A 19,563-nucleotide genomic window follows, 5' to 3' on the forward strand; every position below is an offset into this window, starting at 1 on the left:
GCTAGTCACAAAGGCCACATGTTGTGTGATTCCATTTATATGAAGTATCCAGAACAGGTAAATCCATGGAGAGAGAAAGCAGATTAGCAGTTGGCAGGGGCTGGGGAAGGGAGGACTGCAGAGTGACAATTTTGTCTGGTCTGAAGCTTGTCTCTGGGTAATGAAAACATTGAACAGTGGTGATGGTCGCACAACATCGTGACTGAAGTAAAACCACCACATGGTACCCTTAAAATAATTAAAATGGTGCATTTTAATTACATACATATACACAAAGAAAACATACACAAAGAAACAGTCACTAAAGGTTTTTTTGTAGGAGTATTGTCTGAAAACTGGTATTAGAAGAAATTACCACAGAATGATTGAAACTGGATCATTTTCCTATTCTGCTTGAATGACTTTTGAATATAGTTTTGATTACAAAGTATTTCACACTTTCTGAAACTACAGAAAATAAGACACCCACACACCTGTCACATAGATATAGCAGAGGTTAAAATTTTTGTCATATTTGCTTTTGATTTCTCCACTTAAAAATCAAACATTACAAATGAGGCTTAATTTGACAAATACACACACATAACAGACGTTTACAGCAGCACTATACAGAATAGTAAAGAATTGGGGACAACCAGCATTTATCAGTAGGAGGCTGGTTGGTTAAATGAATAAATTTCAGAAGTCTACATCCCAAGTAGTTAAAATAGGTTTCCTTAAATGCTAATAGGGCTGCATAGTGAAAGCTGGATAGTTTAATGTAACAGGAAGTTGTGAGGAGGTTGAGTGTGTGTGAATACCAAATTCTTTATTTTGCCAAAAAGAGAGTTTCTTTCTTCCTTCCTTCCCTCTCTTTCCCTCTCTCCCTCCCTCCCTCCCTCCTTCCTTCCCTCCCTTCTTCTCTTCCTCCTTCCTTTCATTACTTCCCTGATAGTGCTGGGGATTGAAATTTGGGCCTTGAACATGCTAGGCAAGAACTCTACCACTGGGCTATACTTCCAGCCCAAACAAGGGAGTTAAAAGTTAATAATTTTATACCTTTGATAGTACAGTAGTGCCCCTTATCTGTGGTTTTGCTTTCCTTGGTTTCAGTTATCCCTGGTCAACTGCAGTACAAAAATATTAGGTGGAAAATCCAAGAAATAATTCACAAGTCTAAAATTCTACATTTTTCTGAGTAATATGATGAAATCTGCTCCACTCTGACCAGGATATACACCATCCTGTTGTCTAGTGACTCCATGCTTCACATGCTACCTGGATAGACACTTAGGAGTCATCTTATATTTCAGATCCATTGCCATAATATCTCAGTGCTTGTATCCAAGTAATTCTTATTTTACTTATTAATAGCCTCAAAGCACAAACGTAGAGATGCTGGTAATTCAGACATGCCAAAGAGAAGCTGTAAATTGCTTCAAGTGAAAAAGTGAAAGTAGAATAAGGTATTTTGAGAGATAGAATATTTATATAACTTTTTGTTATTAGTAATCTCATTCTGTATATAAATTAAGCTTTATCATAGTTACATATGTACAGGAAAAGACAGACTATATATAGGGTTTGGTGCTATCCACAGTTCAGGCCCCCAGCGGGGTTCTTGGAACATGTCTTTCACAGATCAGGGGAGACTACTATAGAGTATTTCAAACATAATTTGCTGAAAGCTTTTTGTATTTGTAAAAGAAGTTCATTCCCACAGTAATAAAAATTAAAACAGCTCAGTAGGGTTTAAATGAAAACAAACTATAAAATTATTAGTACAGTGTGATCACATTTTAAAAATTGTCTATAATTTTACTAGCCTTTATCTGCTTATTTTATTAGGTATTATTAGAGATATGGTAAATTATCATATTATGATTGATGATTTATTTATTTCAACTTTCAATCCTGACAGTTTTTGCTTTATGTATGTTGGAGTTATTAAGTACATCTCAAATTCAGAATTGTTTTACCTTTCTGGTGGACTAATGCTCACATCATGAAATATCACGCTTCATTTCCAGTAATGCTTTTTGCCTTAAAAAATCTCTTTTGTGTGATATCAATATAGCAACATCAACTTTCTTTTAATTAGTGCTTGCGTTAATTTCCATACTTTTACTTTCTATTTTTTGTGCCTTTCTATTTAAAGTACATCTCTTTATCTGCACTTTACTGAAGCACTGTTTACAACAGCCAAGATGTGAAATCAACTTAGGTGTTCATCAACAGATGCATGGATAAAGAAAATGTGGTATATTTATACGCACAGGGGTATATTATTCAATCATGAAAATTAAATAATATCATTTGCAGCAACATGGATGGAAATGGAGGATATTATGTTAAAAGAAATAAGTCTGGCACAGAAAGACAAATATCATATGCTCTCACTTATATGTGGAGGCTAAAAAGTTGATCTCAAAGTAGACAATAGAATATTGGAATAGAATATTGATTACCAGAACTTGGGAAGGGTATGGGGGGTAGAGGGATGGGGAGAGGACGGACAATGGATATTGTTAGGGTGAATGGTAAGGGCAGACATGTTAAGACCAGACCCCTTTATAGGTGGCTTACTGGAAGCTCCCCACCCAACCCCAAAGATGGACAAAGGGACAGTTGTTAACCTTTATCTCCAGGTGGGCTCCAAGGACAGTTGAGCAGATGAGTGACCTAACCACAGCATATCTTCCTTAGTTGCTCAGCAATAGCATTCCTTAGTGACATACAAGAAAATTTTCCCACTGACCTTCACCGTACCCAGCTCCGCCTACCTCTGCCCTAACTCTGTACATGGCTGTGAGCTCTAGCTCTCTTGCTGGAGACAGGCTCTCTTTCCTGACTAAAGCCCATGTTGATGTTGAGCCATCTTCTGTCTTTCCTTTCTTGTTTCTCTTCGGTCTAACAGATATAGGGGTGCAGTTGGATAAGAGGAATGCCTTCTCATGTTCCAAGATAAGTATGATGGACAATAATTAATTGGATATCTCAAAATAGGTAGTAGGGAGGATTTTGAATGATACATGAAAGAAATGATGAACCATCTGAGGCAACAGATATGCCAGCTACCATGATCTGATCATTATACATGGTATACATGCATTGAAATGTCACTTTGTACCCCATAAATATGTGCCATTACTATATGTCAATTAGAAGTAAAATAAGTTAAAAATGAAATGCATCTTTTATGAACAGGATGTTTTAAAAAACCCAATCTGATGATGTTTGACTAGAAATTTACTCCATTTACATTTAATGTCAATGTAGATATAAATCTACCTTCTTTTCTACTTGTCCCACCTAATCTATTTCTTTTTCTATCCTTTCTTCCCTGTTTTGGAAACTCTTTTGGAAATTCCTATCATGAAAGGACTGATTGAATACACTATAGCACATCCAAACAGTGCAATAATTTGCAACTATAAAAAGGAATGAGTGAGAAATATCTCCATGACCTTTGGATATATCTTTATACGGAAAAACCAAGGTGGAGAGATGTGTGTATGGTATGCTACATGATATCTAAGAAAGAGTGGGAAAGGTATGAACATATGTGTATACATTTCCTTATGTTTAAAAATATGGGAGAATAAGCCATAAAATTGAAGGAGGCTGAGGTAGGAGGATCGAGAGTTGCAGGTCAGCCTAGACTATCTTATGAGAACCTGGCTTATAAAATGAACAAAAAAAGCAATCTCTAAATTTTGAAATGAAAATGAAACAAACAAACTTGTGTTTGTTTTCTATGACTGCTGTAACAAGTTGCCACAAACTTGTTGATTTACAACAGATGTTTATTCTCTCAGTTCTAGAAGCCAGCAGTCTAAATCAGTTTCACTGGGTCAAGCTCAAGATGTTGGAGCCATGCTCCCTCTTGTGGCCTTTAGGGTAAAATTCATTCCTTGCCTCTGGTGACCAGTATTCCTTGGCTCATGACTGTGTCACTCCAGTACTGGTCTTGGTGGTCACACTATCTTCTCTTCTGATAAAATTTCCTCTACTTTTGTCTTCTAAGGCATTTGTGATTTCATCTAGGGTCACCCAGGAAATCCAGGATAATTTCATTATTTCAAGACCACTAATTATTTGCACTCCCCAAATTTCTTTTTCATAAAGTAACATTCACAAATTTCAGGGCTTAGGATCTGGATGGATGTCTTTGGGGGCCATGATTTAGTCTACCATACTGTGTATCAAGCTGGTGCTGTAACACCCAGAAAGGAATCATTCCAACTTCATAACATATTAATTTGACTATACATCCCTAGTTAGGATTTTTTTGTGTGTGGGGGGGTTGTTCTAGGGTTTAAATTCAAGGCTTCTCCCTTGCTAGGCAGGTGCTCTCTATTGCTCGAACCACACCTCCAGTCCTTTTTTATTTTATTTTTTGTTATTTTGGAGCTTTTTGCCCAAGTTGGCCTGGATCATGATCTTCATATTTTAAGTTTCTATTACTGGAATGACAGGCATGGCCACCACACTTAGATTTTTCCCATTGAGATAGGCTCTAGCAAGTTTTTTCGCCCAGGCTGGCTTGGAACCTCTATCCTCCCAATCTCAGCCTTCAACATAGTCTGGGATGACACATGAATGCCACTACACCCAGCTATTGGTTGAGACAGGGGTCTCAAGAACTCTCTGTATGGACTGACTTCGGACCTCGATCCTCTTGAGAGCTTGTTTGGAGGTTCTAGCAGGGGAGCGCAGCTACTCGTATACCCTTGACGGAAGAACGGTCCTCCTCTATCACGTATGGTCATCCTCTTCGACTGAGCGCGCAGCTTTGGGAGGGACCACATGGAGCAGTGAGGGAGGAAGGGGACACCGCCTAGCCAGCCAGATCAGCCGAATCAACTCTGGTGATCAATGGGGTGACAGATGTTGCAGCCAGATGACCTTCACATCCCCTTGATCCTCTTGATTTCAGCCTCCCAAGTAGCTAGGATTACAGGAGTAAGATACTCGTACCCAGCTAGGAATATTTAAAAAAAAAATTTAAACTGTTCAATAACATTGTCATTGGTGGTATTATGTTATGGTTGTTCTGGGAATTTTAAGAAATGTAGAGCTTAATAATGTAAATGAATAGCTATAGTGGTATAATTAAGAATTTATGTCTTCCTATTCTTAAATGAAATAGAACAAAGAAACCTCTTGCCATTTTTTAAGTGGGGCAGGGAGGGGGTCAAGGGAGAGAGACAGTGGTGGTGATCTAACCAATATACAATAAAAGCCTATTTGGAATTGTCAATGAATATATCCTAATAAATGAATATATCCTAAACAATGAATATATCCTAATAAGTTTGCTTTTTAAAAAGAAGTTATGTCTCCAGTAGGGGAGAATAGATGTAAGACTCATGGGGTTAGGTAAAAACTCTGTGGCCCTGAACTTGAATGGGAAGTGTCAGTTGGAACTCTTGCTGTATTTGGAAAAGGCCTCACGACACCACTATTCAGCAGTGATGGGCTCTACCAGCATCTAGATGGTGTTCTCTAGATGCTAAAAGGAACCAGTTCCTTTGAAGAAATGGTTAAATCCACACCTAGGGCAGGAAGTGTGCAAAATGAACCTGTACATCTGACCATTTCAGAAAACAAAGTATCAAAGACAACTAAGGTTATGTCAAGAGGCTCAGGAACCAACTTAAAAAATTTCCACAGGTCAAAGATAAAATAATTTAAGTATTAATAAGAATAATAACTACAAATTGAATTTGAACTTCTAAGGACACCTAAAAAGACAGCAAATAGGCCTGGCACGGTGGCTCACACCTGTCATTACAACTCCTTGGGAAGCAGAAATTGGGAGGATCGAGTTCTAGGCCAGCCCAGACAAAAACTCGAAAAATAACTAAAGCAAAAAAGGACTGGGGTTGTGACTCAAGTGGTAGGACATTTGTCTTGCAAGATGAGGCCTGGAGTTCAAATCTCAGTTCTAAAAAAAATTTAAATTAGAGTAGCCACTATAGATATCAGTATGGAGGGTCTTCTAAAAATTAAAAGTAGACCTTCCATGTGATCCAGCTGTACCATTTCTGGGTGTGTACCCCAAAGAAGTAAAGTCAGCTTACTACAGTTATACAGAACTGTACACTCTGTTCATTGTGGCACTATTCACAATAGCATAATTTTGCAATCAGCCTAGGTGCCCAATTAAGGGACCCATAATGGAGAAAGAAATGGGGCTTAATCCAGCCATTAAGTATAAAATTGTTGTTTGGTGGAAAATGGGTGGAACTGGAGATCATCGTGTTAAGTGAAATAAGCCAGTCCTGCAAAGACAAGAATTGCATGTTTTTTCTCATCTGCAGAAGCCAGGGGAAAACAAAACACCTAAAAAGTGAAAGTAAAAGCAGGACTATTAGTGAGGTGGAGAGGGAAAGAAAAAGGGAGAGGAAGGAGGAGCAGTTGCCTCAGGCCCACATGGCTAGGCAAAGATCAGCACCAAGGCCAAAGAGGGCCACTTCTGTCACTCCTCTCACCTCTAGGGTTGCCTGCTGGACCAGCTGGAGCTCAGGGTGGAAGCTCTGAGAGAAGAAGCAACTGCTGTTGAGTAAGAGAAAGAGATCCTTTTGGAAATGATCCACAGCATCCAGAACAGCCAGGACATGAGGCATGTCAGCGACAGAGAGAGAGAAGAATTAAATCTAACTGCAAACTGTTTGATGGGATGAACCCTTACTGTTGAACTTTCAGTAGAAAACATCAGAAACCCCCAGCAGCAAGAATCAGCTTATCAGTTATTGAGGTGGTCAAGAACTTTCTGGATGACTTGGGAAGTGCTAAGAGTCATTTAATGACCCTCTACAACATATATTCATCTGATGTGCCACCTGGGCCAGGTGACCAGAAGTTTCAATCCATAGAACTGGCTGTGCTCTTGAAGATCAGAAGAAAATTAAGATAAGAGTAGAAATACTGAAAACTCTGACAAGTCCACCAAGCTATTAGAGCATTCTAAAGGAGCTGGTAACAGAACCAAAACGTAATGCTGAAGGCAGATTTAGTCTTCAAACCTAAGGGTGCTGTTGATAAAATACTACTCTAGGTGCTCTGTTAGGCAGAGTCCCTTATCTGCTGTTGATAGTTGTTGCAGATGGGGAAAATAATCCGGTGTTAACAGTTTAATAATTAAAACTAGAAGTATTTTAATTATCTATCTAGAAGTTTTTGAATTGAATTGTTCTAGCATCTAGCACATATATTGTACTATTCTGTGGATGAACACAGTATGTGGGGGGAACAGAGCTCAGCCAAGGGAAAAGCATCACTGCTCTTTCCTGGATTCCGGCATGGGAATACACAGGAACCTGTGGCCTTTAGATGATCAAAAATTCCTTACTTTGAGCAACATACACACGTGCACGCACACACACAGAGTAAGCAGTGTCAAAGCACTCGGTGTACTTGGAAGGAGAAAAAAAAATCAGAATCTTTTTCTGCATGCTGTCATTCAATTTTTTAGGCATCTGTATCGAACTCTTTTGAACATAAGGACTTAACAAATCTCATATGAATATATTTTTATATCCGTGGAAACATGACTTAAAATGTTAACCACCTTGAATTTCACCACTGTGAACAATTATATATCCACTTGTCCTCTCAAATGCATCATTTTTCTAAAATTTCCAAAAAAATAATCCAGAAAATAAACCATTAAAAAAAAATCCTCATTTGTCAGTTAGCTGTTAAGGAACAAATCATTATATAAACTGTCCCCTCAGGCTGCCAACTAGTTAATGGGAAAGTTTCTCTTTGTGGGATAATTCTATTTATAAATGAATGATATGTCTAGACACTATTTTGCAACACCTGATGGATTAATGGTCTAGTAACGATTATGAATGGTTTCCTACATCATAAAAAGAGAAATCCAGACATTATGTATCTTCAGATAGAATACAAGTCTCCTATGAATTTTTTGCCTCAAAATTGAATTTGAACTGGATTAAGCCTCTTCTGCTATCAGTTAATAGCAAGCACACAGGGCACAAGAACATGTAAAATAACAGCAAAGTTCAGACAATGGGAAACTCTACAGGAACAAACAAGTCCTCCAAGATTTTTTTTTTCTTTTTTTTTTTTTTGGTACTGGGGTTTGAACTCAGGGCCTATACCTTGAGCCACTCCACCAGCCCTTTTTTTGTGATTTTTTTTTTTTTTTGAGATATTTGCCAGGGCAGGCTTTGAACCATAATCCTCCTGATTTCTGATTCCTGAGTAGCTAGGATAACAAGTGTGAGCCACTGGCGTCCAGTTCCTCCAGGAAAATTTTTGAAAGAAATAAAAATGTCAGAACTTACAGATTGAAAAAGGAAACTTAAGTGGCGTATCTATCATCTTCAAACTGTAGAACTTATTTGGATCCTCATTCAAATAAACTGCAGGGGAAAAAAGCAAAAAATTTACATAAAGCAGGGAAATCGCCATGATATTTGCTCAATATTAAGTAATTTTTTTTTTTTTTGGTGGAACTGCGGTTTGAATTCAGGGATTTGCGCTTGCAAAACAGGTACTTGAGCCACACCTTCAGTGCATTTTGTTCCGGTTATTTTGGAGATGGAGTCTCATGCACTATTTGCCCGGGCTGGTCTTGAACCTCGATCCTCCTAATATTAGCCTCCCAAGTAGTTAGGATAACAAGCGTGAGCCAAGGCGCCGGTCTCAGGTAATTATTTTTAATTTTAAAAGATGTAATAGATACCACAAGGCCTGACACGCACATGGAATCCCGGCTGCAGAGGTGGGAGGATCTTGATCCGAGGCCTGCCCCACAAAAGGGAGACCCTACCTGAAAAATAACTAAAGCATAAAAGGCTTGTAGTCTCCATATCTAGAAATTTATACTGAAAAGTTTACATAATGATATGTGCTTCAAAATATGGGGACAGATGCCAACGCGGCCACTTACAGAAACCCCATCAACAAGTCCCTCAGTAGAGCGCCCTAAAGTAGCTCAGTTGATGTACCGGTACTGCTCAGCATGAGAAAATCCTACAAAAAGCGTATCTCTCCCGCTTAATTTCTAATCACCCCTACGACACCAAAGCCCTGCGAAGGTCCTGCTAAGGTAGGGCCAAAGGGCGGGCCACCAAGGCCACCAGGGCCAGCGCCCACCCACAGTTTCTCCCGCGTGCCCCAGACAATGCGTGGCCGCTCGCTGACAGCCGCCGCGCCGAGTGCGCACGCCGTGGGGGCGGGGCCCGGCGGCGGGCGGTGCGCCTGCGCAGTGGAGGCGGCAAGCCACGCTGCCCATGAACATTGGCGTGTCCGGCTCCGCCCAGAAACCTTTCGATCCGGAAGCTGGGCTTCCGCCGGGATCTCCCGGGACGGCAGGCGGTGTTTGACATCCTGAGTGAAGGCTGAGGAGGCGTAGTTCAGGGAAGGGCAGCTCTTCTACCGCGGACGGTTTTGAACAAGCTTTAGAGCCCGACCCCGTCCTGCGGGAGGTGAGCTTGGTCCCTTGCCGTCCCTTCCCAGTCAGTCTGTCTGCGGGTGAGGGAGCTTTCCCCGCCACGCACGCGAGAGGCTGGAGGACGTTGGCATCGATAGGGCGTAGATGGGATGTACAAAAATGTTCATAGTAAGAATGAAAAAGGCCTTTCTTCCGAGAAGCTGCTCTTCTCACAGACTCGTTTGAATGAAGGATTGAAGTTAGAGGAAAGGGATGCCCGAATTACATGGCGTGTTAGGAACCAAGTGCAGCTTGAACCCACGTTTCCTTTCACAAGACTTTGGCAAAACAGTAGGCGAACGACAGCCACTGCTCTTGAACCCGATCAGACAAGCCGCTCAAATAACCCATGTTCCTACCCTCAACATTCCTTCACCACTATTTAAGACAGACGGAATATGCACACAGTCATGGAAAGGCCGGAAGAGGATGGCATTGCCCGTCCAGAGTTCCCCTCAGCAGCATTGCTCACTGGCTCCCTGAACAGACTAACCTCTTAACCCGAACTTCAGGCGCTGTGCCTCTGTACTCCTTCCCTTCCATGAATCAAAGCGCTCCTGGTCAACTTTGATTTCCTGACACTGTCCCCTCTTGTTCTTCCCCAGGAGTGTTGCTCCATTTATTACCTTGCCTGGTGTCTGGCTTAGCCAGTACATTTAAGTCCCTAACCCATTTGTGTAGACGGTTGGTGAACTGTAAAGGGTCAGATAGTATATATTTTAGTATATATTTTCAGTCTCTTTATAGTTGTTAGTTCTACAGTAACACAAAAGCAACCCTGAGCCATATTTAAACAAATGGGTGTGACTTTGTTTCAACAAAGTTTTCTTGACACTGACATTTGAATTTCATGTAATTTTCATGGGTCATAAGGTATCTTTTCTCCTAACCATTTAAAGATGTGAAAATCAATTTTTATCTCAGACTACCAGCCAGCATTTTCTAACTCGTGGTACAGAAATAATTCAGGGGAGAGGTGCTAGCCCAAATAGCAAAATTCATGAGCTGCTTTTTTCTACCCGGGAGAGAGTAGGACTATTTCCAGGCTCTCATTTGACCTTTCACTTTGGTATATAATACCTACTGATTTGTGGGAATTCTGCCAAGGGTAAGTCGAGTATATGTGGCTTTTTCTCTTCCTCCCCAAATCTTTAGAGTCCTGAGAAGGGGATGAGATGACACCATGCTCTTTGTGACTAGGTCTCAGGCAGGTTTGGGCCTTTTTTCTGGTTTCTAGTTTTCACAAAATTAATACTGTGAATTATTAGTGATTATCACTAAATAATCTTTTTAAGGGTAAGTTTCATCCATGATCAGTGTTCTGGGTACTGGAAGAGAGAAGGTACCTAAGTCATTCCTTTTCCATTCTAAGGAAACACATATAGACTTAAAGAGGAAATGAATGTGAATATATATGTGTGTATAAATGCTTTGTAACTATAAAGTACAAATGTTATAGTAAAGAAAAAATATGTTGGTACTTTTAATCATAGAAAGTGAGTTTTTATAGAATACTTGGGACTTACCTGGTCAGTACCTTGTACACCCATGTTTGTTAGAGTGAATGAGTTTATTAATCCATTTAATACTTATTGTTTGTGTATTGCTTGGGACTGTTCTGGTTCTCAAGTGAATCCTCTCCATGACTGCTTTCTTTTGGTTCAAGAAAGGGCAGGACCATAAGTATCCTTCCTAGCACACTTCATTACCTCCATATTAGTGGTCTCCTTCATAGCTAGGGTTTCCTAAGACCTTAGGAAGTACAGTGCTCAGATTGGATATACTATTCTAGATACAGTTTTTAATCACGTTCAGTGGGTAAGATCATTATTTTCCAACTTCTGAGTACAGATCTTATTTTGGTATGACATGATTATCAGGGAAAGACCTCTCCTCTGTAGGCACCAAACAGGCAACTTCATTGTAAAATCAATATGACTAAGATGATTATTGGTGAAGATAATGACTTCTAGATTCCCTGTCAAAGTTATGGTAAATTTAAAAAGAGGAAGTTTTAGGATGAAAACAATTTAGTTTTAGATCAAATCCCTTAAGGTACCTGTGAGATAGTTCAAGTGATCACTGATTATATGGTTCTAAAACTTGGGAAGGATCTGAGTGGGAGACCAAAAATTGGCAGGGTGAGGTGCATCTTGAGTTGGGCTATTCACATTTAAAGATTTGAAGGAACTGCATGGGAAAGAAGACAAAAACACAACTCTTTGAGTGCTCTTATCTTATAAAAATACATAATTTTATAAAATTGTAGGTACACACTGTTTTTAGAATTCCCAATTACCATTACTTTATAAGAACTAAGTGCTAGGAGGTATGGGTTTCAATGCTTAATTCTGTCACTATATGACATATGACCTCAGGCAAGACACTTTAACATTAGTTTCACTTTCTCCATCCATACAGAGTGGAAGACTGTTGCTTACATGTTTACACACATTTTATACAGATTACCAAAGTGCACATGCTTGCCATTTTTGATGGTTATAGTGTTCTAAGGGGTTAATAGTTAGGGTGAAATATAGAATCATAGGGAGAGTAACAGAAATAGAGGACCAAGAGTAGATTGATCGGCACATGCAAGTGAATACAAGGTGAAGAAGAAATGTTAATTTTAAAAGTTTTAAAGACCAAGTTAAAAAAAAAAAGCTGTAGTACTTGATTTGCATGAAACAGATCCTCAGGATTAGAATGTACAAGAAATCTGATTTAAGAAATGTGATGGGAGGAGGCTGATGGCGTAGCTCAGTGCTAGAGCGTTTGCTTAGTATGTGTGTAAGGCCCTCGGTTTGAATACCAACCCCACCAAAATGATTAGAGGTCATTAGCTCATAAATAAAATCATCAAGACATTAATAGCTACAATACAGTAGGCATCACATATCTAGTTGCTCTCTTAACTGCTCTCCCTACCTAACCCACTTAAGATTAACTGACAAACTCCATTCCCTTTGTAAAAGTTTGTGCTAATGATCTTGGCACAAGACTTTTTGTTACATTTGCTCCTTTCTGGTATGTTCAACATTTCTTTTTTTTTTCTTTGTAGTAAAAGCAATAGTAAAGTTTATTAGGAAAGCAATTTAGTATAATAGGATAAAAGTGGGGAGAAATGGGAAATAAGAGAAACATTTCCTGTCCCCCATGCAGGAAATGGGAGTAGAAACAAACTCCTGTACACTTCTGTTCTCTGCAATATGTTTATGCTTAATAAGACCTGGTGGTTTGCTCCCAAAAATTTATTTCAGCTATGTAATAATAATATTCCTCATTACATAATGAGGTAACTGAGAAAATGTATGCAATTGACAAAATAAGTGCAGAGAATTTCTTATGAAAACTAAGTTGGAATGGTTGAAAACCTTTGCTAATGCCACTACAGTTGCAGTGAGCATGTGTGGTGCCCAGATCTTGGTTTCTAAATAGCTTCCAACGAACAGGACCAGGGGATTTCTGAAGAAATGTTTCATTCTGTGGCTGTGGCACTGAAAGCACAGGTGAACTTGAGATACCTTGTGTCAAAAGGCAATTAGGTGCCCAAAGACTGGAGAGAAAATGCCGAGAATGACACGAGTGTCCCAACTAACCAAATTTGGAACAATTTAAACATAAGAAACAATGATCATAATTGAATAACATACTGAATTATTTGTCATCACTGCAGATGACACCAAAAGCCTTACTGGTAATTAATAGAAAAGACTTGACCTGTCCTGTCTGTAGTGCATTCCCAGATAGTGAGGGAAAGTCCTTCACAGAATAATACCACTCAAATACAGAATGACAGAATTAGAAAAATCACCATTTTGCAAATTTTTTTTATGGGACTAGATTTGAACTCAGGACTTCAAGCTTGTAAAGCAGGTACTACCACTTGAGACACACCTCCAGTTCATTTTGCTCTAGTTATTTTGGAAATGGGGGTCTCTCAAACTATTTGCCCAGGCTGGCCTCAAACCTTGATCCTCCAGATTTCAGCTTCCCAAGTAGTTAGATGGCAGGTGTGAGCCACCAGCATCTGGCTCCACTTTACAAATCTTGATGAAAAAACTGGTTTAGGCAAGGATTATTGGCTAGGTACCTGTACGACCAGGTGAAAAGTTGGTAAGCAGAATATCCTCACACTGCCCAAGAATCAGTACACAACTTATGTTAATGTAAAGGTCAGGAAGAATGACCTTTATGTTGGCACGATCTGGTGATTACTGTTTCAACTGAATGATCAAATGTCACGTCACTGACAGTGAGCCAACCTGATATTGAGACTTCTGATGATACAAAATGAAATGCATTCATAAGTGTTTCTGTTAAAAGTGTTTAGCCTGAACTCAATCAAGCCTTTAACTCTGAATTTACAAAAACCTCAAGGAATACAACAGAACATAAACCACATGGAAACAAATTCTGAGACATTCTACAAGACAGCTGACATGCTCTCTGAAAAACAGAGTTGAGAAACCAAAGATGGAGACTGTTCTGGATGATGAGACAGATACAATAAGGTATGTGTGAAAATTGATTGGATCAATGGGAAATTTAAACATGTATTAGGTATTTAGGGATTAGTATTGTTTTTCTCTTTGAGGTATTGTGGTTATGTAAATGACTGTTCTTTTATGAGGTATGTTTGGAGGTGAAATGTCGTCTGTTACTTTCCAGTTGTTTAGTTAAAAAGTATGGAAATGTGTGTGTGTGTGTGTGATAATGGGGTTTGAATTTAGGACTTCCTGCTTGCTAGGCAGGTGCTCTTCTGCTGAAGCCATGTCTCCAGATCTTTTGTTCTGATTATTTTGGAGATAGGGTCTTAACTTTTTGCTCAGTATCACAGGACCCAATCCTCCCACTTTACGCTTCCTGCCATAGCTTGGATTACAGATGTGTACCACCATGCCCGGCTTTTTTCTGTTGAGATGGGGTCTCGCAAACTTTTTTTTTTGGCTCAGGCTGGACTAGAACTGCAATCCTCCTGATCTTAGCTCCTGAGTAGCTAGAATTTTGAGTCTACAGTGCCTTGCTCAAAATGTCAATTTTTAAATCTGGGTGATAGGTACAGTTCACTTTATTACATCTGAACTTTTCTGCCTATATGACAATTTTCCTAATAAGAGTTGTAGAAAATATGACTATTTGTTAAAAACCTGTTGAATTATTCATGGGTCACACAAGTCTAAAAGTGAGAAAAACACACAAAGACCTAGGATTCTGCACTAATATTCTGTTACTTTTATAGGGGCTTCAATTGCCTCTGAATCAGTGGAAGACTTTATAAATGCATTATTTACATAGAATACACAAAGGCAGGAAACACAAAGTAATGCACTATGGATTGTAATACTCCACAATTCATTCCAATGGAAAGAAGTGTTGTGCAAGGTATGAAGCAACACCAACCCCTCCCCCAAAAAAACCAAAAGCAAAACCTGTATCTTAAATACAACTTATTTTTTTTAGCAAAATAACTATGAAATAGGCATAATTTGAGTATTCTGCAACCTGCACTTTGTGAATGGTAATACTATGAAATCAAGGTTAACTAATGTCAGGGGGGAAAAGTGACACTTTCTTCAAGAAAAAAAACTCAGTATAGCCTCAAGGTGGGACTATCCCAGCCTCTCCTCCAGCACCTATTTGTGGAATGTTTATATAAATAGTAATTAATGTCTAATGAAGCTGTATAGTTAATACATGCTTAAATTGATATTTATGATACCAGAATTTGTTTCTTCTCACTTAGCTCAGGAAAATTGCCCTGTGCAAAGATGTCCCATGGTTTCTGATTCCTCGTTACCCAGTAAATATTTGTTAAACATTTGATACATGCGCAAACAAGTTTTCATTTCTACCAATTTTCACTCCATGCCAGTTGATTCTTATTACTCAACTCTATTTATGTAACTTAATTTAAACATGTAGTAATTATGTGCTACATGCAAGGTACTGAAGAAACAGATAAGAGCAAGACGAAATCTCAGATTTATATTGAGAGTAGAATGCTATACTAAATACAAGTGTTTTCACCTATTTATGCCAGTCTTCCTTTCACGCTGTTTAAAACCCACAGTTCAGTTGTCACTGTTTGATAATTACTGCATCAATGCTGCTTTCAATGATATTTCCCCAACACATTAAATAACCTTTATTTTACTTCCATGTATGAAGGAGTACGAGGCTTCTATAGTTATCCTTTAAAATGTTTTGTCTTTAGTTTCTTATAGGCTAAATTTAGTTATAGTTCATGTTATTTTAGATGTATGTATTCTCTTTCCTCACTACCTTTTCACCTTGATTTTCTCCCCTTTCTCTGCAGTGAGCTTGAATCTATTTCCCACTATTTTCTCTTACATTAGTTTGCTTTCATTGCTTCCTTGACTTGGGCTAAGGAGTAATATTTGGCAACCCAATTTTAGCAGGCTTTTGTTTTGTTTGATGGGACAGGGCTTCACACTTGCAAAGCAGGCACTCTACCACTTGAGCCACACCTCTAGCCCATTTTGCTCTGGTTGTTTTGGCGATGGGGCCTCACCAACTATTTGTCTGAACCAGTGTCTTCATCTCAGCCTCCCAAGTAGCTAGGATTATAGGTATGAGCCACTGGCACCTGACTTTACTTTGGTTATTTTTTGAATAGGATCTTGCATTTATGCTTGGGCCAGCCTGGATTGATATCCTATTTCTGCTTTCCATGTAGCTGGGATGATAAATGCATGTCACCACACCCAGCTTTTAGTCGTTGAGATGGGATCTTGCAGACTTTTTGTTCAGGCTGGCCTCCAACTACTATCCTCTCCATCTCTATCTCCTGAGTAGCTGGGATCACAGGTGTGAGCCACTGTGCCTGGGTTCAGCAGGCTTCTTAATGCTCAATCCCTGGGAAAGTAATTAAGATCATCTTACTTTCTCAGTACTCTAAAAAGTTTTCAGTTGCTTACATTAGCTGTAGTTTTCAGCACTGTTACAAGACCTGAAAGGATGCAATCAAGAAGTCTGGGACCTGAGCACAGTAGGCACTCAAGAATCATGTGTTTCCATGGAAGAAATGGATTTCTTACAGTACAAGAGCCACAGGGGAAACATGAATTTAGGACTCAGGTGAAAAAAAATGGGAACTCTATGCCCATTTCCCCCCCCCCTTCAGAATGACCTTGGATGTCAAAACCAAGTGAAACTAAAGCTAACCTACTGTAAAAATTAAGCTTAGGATGTTTAATTTTTGCCTCTTTAAATCTGTACATATACCTAATGGTTATATACATTTTATTTATCCTATCTGATCACCTTTCATTAAGCTCCTCTTTAATATTCCAGAATTTGAGGGAAAGTGTAGTGATCATGCAGTAAGATGCTTTCAACTTTCCCCTCTTCAAACCTACTGGTTCCACATGGCAGTTACAGCATAATCAGAAAAGGGGAATTAGAAAAGGAGAGGGAACCCTTTACATATTTTAAGGCTTCAAAGTGGGAAGAAACAAAGGCCCCAAAGCAGCTTTTTCTTTTGTATAATCTTCCATGAAATTTCTACTTGATGGACATTTCCTTCCAAGTTACATTCATAAGGCCTCAATAATACTTGAGATACAGTCAGAGTTGTTGAGTTATAGGTTTTAAAATACTCTTTCATGTGGTTTCTTGCTGGAATGAATTAAACTGATCAAATAAAGGTTAAGAAGCCAGTGAGGCTTCCTTCTTAAATTTCATATTAAATTTAAATGGGTTATATCCTGATTCTTTTGATACTGTGGTTTCTAACATATTGCACTTTTTTTGGATAGCCTTTTGAATAATGTTTTAACACATAGAACACACAACATAAAATTTAAGTAATGAAATTGTTAAACCTATATGAAGTCTCCTGTATCCATTAATTACGATGTCTGGCACCAGTATGAACACGTTGATGCTGAATAAGGTTTGTACTCTGGGTGAAGGATTTACCACATATACGACATGCATAGGGCTTCTCTCCTGTGTGAATTCTCTGGTGTTGAATAAGGCATGTTCTCTGGCTAAAATCTTTGTTACATTCATTACATTTATAGGGTCTCTCTCCAGTATGAGTTCTCTGATGTTGATTAAGTGATGAGGAATAAATAAAAGCTTTTCCACATTCATTACATTTATATGGTTTCTCTCCAGTGTGAATCCTTTGATGCTGAGTAAGATTTGCACCTTGTCTATATGCTTTCCCACATATATTGCATTTAAAGGGTTTTTCTCCATTATGAATTCTTTGATGCTGAGTAAGATGCACACTCTGGCTGAATGCTTTCCCACACACATTACATTTATATGGTTTCTCTCCAGTATGTGTTCTATGATGCTGAGTAAGGTTTGCACTCTGGCTGAAGGCTTTCCCACATACGTTACATATATAGGATTTCTCTCCAGTGTGAGTAGTTTGATGTTGAATAAGAGTTGAGGAATGAGCAAAGGCCTTTCCACATTCATTACATTTGTAACACTTTTCTCCAGAATGAATTCTTTGATGCCGAATAAGGTAAGTGCTCTGACTAAACACTTTCCAACACTCATTGCATTTATATGGTTTCTTTCCAGTGTGTATTTTTTGATGCTGAAGAAGGTGTGTACTCTGACTGAAAGTTTTCCCACACTCGTTGCATATATAAGGTTTTTCTCCAGTATGAACTCTCTGATGATTAATCAGTGATGAACTATGGCTGAAGGTTTTACTGCATTCCAGACATTTATATGGTTTCTCTCCAGTATGTGTCCTTTGATGTATAGTAAGGTGTGCACGTTGACTAAAGTCTTTTCCACAATCATCACACTTATAGGGTTTCTCTCCAGTATGAATTCTCTGATGTATAGTAAGGTGTGCACGCTGGCTGAAGGCTTTACCACACTGGTGGCATTCATATGGTTTTTCTCCAGTATGCATTCTCTGATGTGCAATGAGGGACGAGATATGCCTAAACTCTTTCCCACATTCTTCACATTCATAAGATTTTTCTTTGGCATGGGTACTTTGGTGTTTCAGGAGGGATGGGTATTTCCTAAATTTTTTCCCACACACATTACACTTATAAGGCTTCTCTCCAGGAAGTATTTTCCCATGTACAATACCATATGAGACATTACTGAAGGTTGCTTTGCCTTCATTATATATAGAAGTTTTATTATCTGATTGAGTATCAAACTGTACAATTAGGTTTGAATGTTTTTCAAAATTATTTCTATATATATCATATTTACTAAGATATTCTTCTATAGGATCATCTTCTTGTGAAAGGACTGATTTCAAACTGAAATCTCTTTCATTAGTGGAGATGTTCCTGAAGGTATATGTTGCTTTCCTCTCCAATCTGTAATCATAGTCATATGGTTCTTCCAATTTGACAGTCTGGGTTCCACCTTGCTTGAATTTAGGGGTATATTCTACTGGAGTACAGGTTTTTGCTTCAGCTTCCCATTCTGAAATAAAAAGAATATAAAAGTCTTCCTCTATTTAGAGAAAAGTAACAAAATAATAAACATGAATAAAATGCCTAAAAACAATAGTGCTGACAACCTCATTAACATGGTCCTTAAAACATGAAAGAGAATAAAAACAGGAGACTTAAATTGTTGAAACTGCAGAGGCTCCTCCTATTCAGCAGGGGTGTAGAGTAAATGAAACAGATGAAGTCAGGCCACAGAGTTAAGTGAAACAGTAAATTAAGACTCTGTGAGGTAACTTGGGTGGTTTCATGGAGCAATTTATACAAAAGGTATGGTGACTTATCACTCCCTCTTCCAATCTACCCTGACATCTGATATAACATTCCTAAAGCAATCACAGAATGCTTTCCATGCTTAAATAGTTTTTGTAAATCTTCAGCAGCCTAAAGCAATGGTTCTCAAAGTACAGTCCCTATACTAACTGCATAAGCATCACTATCACCTGGAAATGTGTTAAGTTAAAGGAGAAAAGGACAAAAAGTTCAAAATATCTCCACTTGATATTCAGTCTCCAAAGAATCTACAGACTTTCATATATCAATATTTATAACTGTCTGTCTACCTACCTACCTATCTTTCTTGGTGGTACTGGGGTTTGAACTCAGGGCCTCATGCTTGATAGGAAGATGCTCTAACATTTGAGT

General features: G+C 38.7%; 1 protein-coding gene and 1 pseudogene across 2 annotated transcripts in view; one reads left to right on the forward strand and one right to left on the reverse strand.

Annotated features, from left to right (window-relative positions):
• The first annotated feature begins 1,374 nt into the window (after positions 1–1,374).
• LOC109692340 (BAG family molecular chaperone regulator 2 pseudogene) lies at positions 1,375–7,014 on the forward strand (annotated as a pseudogene).
• A 4,128-nt stretch (positions 7,015–11,142) lies between these two features.
• The window catches only part of Znf287 (zinc finger protein 287), a 64,284-nt gene continuing 55,863 nt past the window's right edge, over positions 11,143–19,563 (reverse strand). Inside the window, exon 6 of one of the 2 annotated variants that reach the window (XM_020173064.2) lies at positions 11,143–18,892. In XM_020173064.2, coding sequence (XP_020028653.2) covers positions 17,322–18,892 — 1,571 coding nt within the window. In that variant the 3' untranslated portion in view covers positions 11,143–17,321. The remainder of the gene's footprint in view (positions 18,893–19,563) is intronic. The other variant, XM_074046794.1, reaches the window with a different exon arrangement.

Source organism: Castor canadensis, chromosome 11, assembly GCF_047511655.1.
Source record: "Castor canadensis chromosome 11, mCasCan1.hap1v2, whole genome shotgun sequence".
Lineage (NCBI taxonomy): Eukaryota > Metazoa > Chordata > Mammalia > Rodentia > Castoridae > Castor > Castor canadensis.